At 41.2% G+C, this 5,000-nt stretch overlaps 1 protein-coding gene across 1 annotated transcript in view; it reads right to left on the bottom strand.

Annotated features, from left to right (window-relative positions):
- Positions 1-3,475, bottom strand: part of LOC143738117 (F-actin-uncapping protein LRRC16A-like) — a 47,937-nt gene extending 44,462 nt beyond the window's left edge. The window contains exons 1-2 of the mRNA XM_077230038.1: positions 3,103-3,475; positions 2,342-2,439 (exon numbers count right to left, since the gene is read on the bottom strand). Coding sequence (XP_077086153.1) covers positions 2,342-2,439; positions 3,103-3,142 — 138 coding nt within the window. The 5' untranslated portion in view covers positions 3,143-3,475. The remainder of the gene's footprint in view (positions 1-2,341; positions 2,440-3,102) is intronic.
- Between the last annotated feature and the right edge of the window lie 1,525 nt (positions 3,476-5,000).

Below are 5,000 nucleotides of genomic sequence, written 5' to 3'. Positions count from 1 at the left end.
ATCCTAAGTGTGTCTGTGCCTCCACACTGGGTCAGGCAGGGCTCGATGTGGCATAGTGGGTAATCGTTCCCCAAAGTGTCGTATGGACGCAGTGCGAGTTCCCTCAGAAGGGAACGTCTCGGGTTACGACTGTAACCCTTGTCCCCTGAGAAGGGAACGAGACACTGCGTCCCTTCACCACGCCTTCCCTGGGAGCGACTTGCTTCATCGCAGAAGCTAACTCTGTCGTGTCCCGGCGTCCCACATGTTATGTCCTGACGCAACGCCAATCAGGATTGGAATAGTTTCATTCATGCTTCAGACGCGCTACACTGTCGTATCGACACAGTGCGAGTTCCCTTCTCAGGGAACAAGGGTTACAGTCGAAACCCAAGATGTTTTTAATGGGTAAAACTACAATAACGTCTTCAGCTAATCAGCTTGAGATCTTTCATCTAAACTGGTTATTTCTCTTCAGTAGTGAATGTTTTATGAGCAGTATGATAATCATATTCATCCGCACAGTGCCGAAGCACAACCACAACAATGTTCTTCTGCAAAATGCATGCAGTTGCTTTTTAACCACTAGAGGGACAAAAGTTTCATCAAAGCTCACAGATCTCTATTTCAAGCTCATCTTGATTCATATGTGACAGAATGAATTGATATATAATAGTGTGAGTTGTTCACTGTAGTCCATTCATTCATTCCGGGTTGAGTTTTGGAGCGCTTGCGAACATTAAAAGTTGAGGGGAGTGACATCCTGTAACCAGCAGAATCGTGACCGACCACACACACATTCATTCAGAGAGCAGAAGTGAGAATAATGACTGGAAACATGCCGCTCAACTCCATCAGATGAAATAAGACACACAAACATCTGCTTCACTGAGACGCTTATTATCACTGACAAACGTGAATCACGACACTGAGGCTTTTGCAAAATCCTGTGCAGGCTCCTGGAATGTAAAGTGTGTGTGTGTGTGTATGTGAGAGAGAGAGAGAGAGTATGTGTGTGTGTGTATGTGAGAGAGAGAGAGAGAGAGAGAGTATGTGTGTGTGTGTATGTGAGAGAGAGAGAGAGAGAGAGAGAGAGAGAGAGAGAGAGAGAGAGTATGTGTGTGTGTGTATGTGAGAGAGAGAGAGAGAGAGAGAGAGAGAGAGAGAGAGAGAGTATGTGTGTGTGTGTATGTGAGAGAGAGAGAGAGAGAGAGAGAGAGAGAGAGAGATTATGTGTGTGTGTATGTGAGAGAGAGAGAGAGAGAGAGAGAGAGAGAGAGAGTATGTGTGTGTGTATGTGAGAGAGAGAGAGAGAGAGAGAGAGAGAGAGAGAGAGAGAGAGAGAGAGATTATGTGTGTGTGTATGTGAGAGAGAGAGAGAGAGAGAGAGAGAGAGTATGTGTGTGTGTGTATGTGAGAGAGAGAGAGAGAGAGAGAGAGAGATTATGTGTGTGTGTATGTGAGAGAGAGAGAGAGAGAGAGAGAGAGTATGTGTGTGTGTGTGCGTGTGTGTGTGTGTGTGTGTGTGTGTGTGTGTGTGTGTGTGTGTGTGTGTGTGTGTGTGTGTGTGTGTGTTCATGCCCAGAGGATCAGATCTCTGTCATGTCAGGGCAGGAGAATGAGGGTAAGAATGTGTAAACAGCAGAGCTTTACAGAGAAGAGCTGCTCAAACACATGAGCCGTCCTACAAACACTTTTCTCCAACTTTTTACCTGTCAAATCAGACTTTTTTCCACAATTGTGAGATCTGAACTCCCTAGAGAGAGTCAATACCAGAAGTAAAAACTCTAAAATTTTATTGGAAATCGACTTGACTTTTAACGATAAAGCTTTACAGTCAGCCCTACGGTGAGCTATGAGGTGGTTAACTGATGATATGTGCTTCTGTTGAAGGCCGTCAGTCTGTATTATTTCAACTTTTTCATCAAATAATTGTTTAACAGATTAATTCCTGGTGAAAAACTACATTACCCATAATGCCATACAGAAAAGTCCACCAATCAGAGAGTCGAAAAAAGCAAAACTTGCCAAAAGATCTCTATAGAATCTGTCACACTACACTCTCAAAACACTGAAATATTTGAATATATATATATATGCATATTTTTCAATAAACTTCGCAGTTTTATATTTCTCCATTGTTTTTAATTAGATGCTTCATAGGATTGTAGTTTCCCTCAGTTAAGCTGTTAATCTTATACCTTTGTATTTCTGTCTGATTTTCAAATACTTTTTTGCTTCAGATCAAAGTGTGTGATGTTTTGATTTTCTCTGTCGCTGGTTGGTTTGGTTCATGGCTTTATGAAGTTTTTAGGATCATTAATATCGTTCAGTGTCGGGACAGGAAACACATTTCCCTCACCAGGATTCTGCTGTCCAGTTTGTCACCTTTGACCTCCAGGTTGACCTTCTGAACCAAACACAGCTTGACCTGCTGCCCGACGGCCTCCTGAACGCTCTCTACACACACACACACACACACACACACACACACACACACACACACACACACACACACACACATACACACAGGTTAGAGAGTAGGGAGAAACACACATGTAAACTTCTCAGAATCATAATGAAACATCTGATAAATCAACAGACAAACACAAACATGACAAAAAGCATGCTTTCATGGCGTAATTGTGACATAAAAAGCAGACATTGTGAAATGAGGAAGAAATTATGATATAATTATAACACAAGAAGTAAAAATTATGACATTAAAGGTCATCATTTCGAGTTTGTCACAATTTTAAATTAATCCCATCATTCCTACTTTTAGTGTCATAGTTAAGATTTACTAAACCACGATTTTTGTCGATCCAGTCAATGTCGACGACTGTTATTATTATATTGATTATTATAACGGGCTTTGTCGCGTCACGTCACGACGCTCGCGCCAGCGTCAGGTGTGGGCGGAGCCTGAACTGGCCCCTCCCACCGCTAACATACCTTAATAATAATAAAGCGCTATGAAAGTCTCTTTATACTTTTCCAGTGTAAATGAGCACAAACGCGAGTTTAAGCAGTGCAGTCGCGTGCGCGTGCACACACACACACACACACACACACACACACACACACAGAGTAAGTCAAATGTGAGAGACTGAAGTGTTTTACCCAGCAGATCCTGAGGAACGCCTGACTCTTCTCCGCTCATCTTCTTCACTGGTTCTTCATGAGCTTCAGTTAAACCTTAAACACTTACACTTACAGTTACAGTTACAGACCTGAGAATGAGCCGGAACACACGAGCAATGAAACCCCTCCCGCGAGACAGACAGACAGACCCCGCCCTCATTCACCTGTCTATCTGTCTGCCTATCTGTCTGTCTGTCTGTCTGTCTGTCTCTCTGTATCTGATATCTGTCTGTCTGTCTGTCTGTATAAATCAGATGCGTCATTATTTGAATCACTCATGTCGCTGAACATTAAGTGTGTGGTGAAGAACTGTAATGTGTGTGTGTGTGTGTGTGTGTGTGTGTGTGTGTGTGTGTGTGAAGTTCCTCCGCTCCTCTCCGGCAGGGGGCGCCCCTGCACCACACGAGCAGTTCTTCATCAGTCCGACTCTGTGTGTATTAAATCCTTCTTCCTCCTGTAACGAACGGGCTACTAAAACTTTGAATCTATGCACACTTTTTGAGGTTTTTGTATAGTCTTTATTTAATATTATTATTTTATGTTTTGTGGGGAGGATTGTTATATTTACGTGATCTGTTTAATCAATATTTCCACATTTTATTTATTTGTTTATTTGTTTAATTTGTATATATTTTTTGTCTACTTTATTTCTTTTATTATTATTTTTTCTTTTCTTTTTATTCTCTCAATTCAAATGCAATGTAATATTTGGCCGCCCCTGAACCCCTGGCTCTTTTGTATTCTGTAGTTAATGTTTAAATAAAAAAATACAATTTGAACTTTCGCAGCCTTGCATTTGGATAAAAGATAAATCTGCTAAAATGCATAAATGCAACTGTAAAGACTCATGATCATGTGTGTGTGTGTGTGTGTGTGTGTGTGTGTGTGTGTGTGTGTGTGTGTGTGTGTGTGTGTGTGTGTGTGTGTGTGTGTGTGTTTTTTGTTCGCTACTGTCCAGCTTCAGTAATATAATGGCATGTTGTGTTTTATTGGAACTGAAACCGGAGGACTGCACTCAAACACACACACACACACACACACACACACACACACACACACACACACACACACTGTGTCTTTATATTCTAGGGTAGACTACAGATGAGTACAGTTTTTGCGTTTTATTTTTTCACACAAAATAACCGTTCATTGCAAATATAATAAATAAAGAAAATAACAATTGTGCAACATGTTTATTAATTCATCCATTTAAATTCATTTATTTTATTTCAATTAGCACTGGTTTAAATATATAAAACAGGAACAAATTTAATATATTAATTAATAACACAGTTTAAACATCACAAATATAAAATTGTATTTTCATTTGCGTCCTATGCTGGCTATTACACGTTTCACCCGTTATCATAATAACACTGAACAACTGAACAGTGTTTCCTAATATAACTCACGATACACGTGTGTCTCAACTTACCCCGCTGGCCACCTCGCCTTGCATGACGCAATACCATGAAATATGCCAGTTTTTAGGGCACAGAATAACGTTTGTCTCGTTTATCAGTCACATGAGGATAATACACTCTTCTCTGTGGAGTGTGTGTGCTGGAGTGAACGACTTATCTTAGACAAACACTTTTGCTCACATCTTCGGATCGGAGATGCGTCTGTTGTTCAGATTTCCCACGATCAAAGAGGACACTAATACACATGTGCACAGCAAACATCACAACTTGTGCTTGCTGCACACGCAAGCTATTCCTACACAGTCTACCCTACACAAGCCCATCAGAGTCACATCCATGATTCCCAGAAACCGAGAGGCGGATGGAGGACTGAGCATGTCCGATTCCTGGGCATTAAACACCAGTTACAGAGACAGAGATTACAGTTATCCGGAAACTTCTGTGTCGAAGTAT

The sequence above is a fragment of the Siphateles boraxobius genome, unplaced genomic scaffold, assembly GCF_051911475.1.
Source record: "Siphateles boraxobius isolate OS27281-9 unplaced genomic scaffold, OSU_SipBor_1 138, whole genome shotgun sequence".
Lineage (NCBI taxonomy): Eukaryota > Metazoa > Chordata > Actinopteri > Cypriniformes > Leuciscidae > Siphateles > Siphateles boraxobius.
This window is presented reverse-complemented; position numbering and strand designations above follow the sequence as displayed.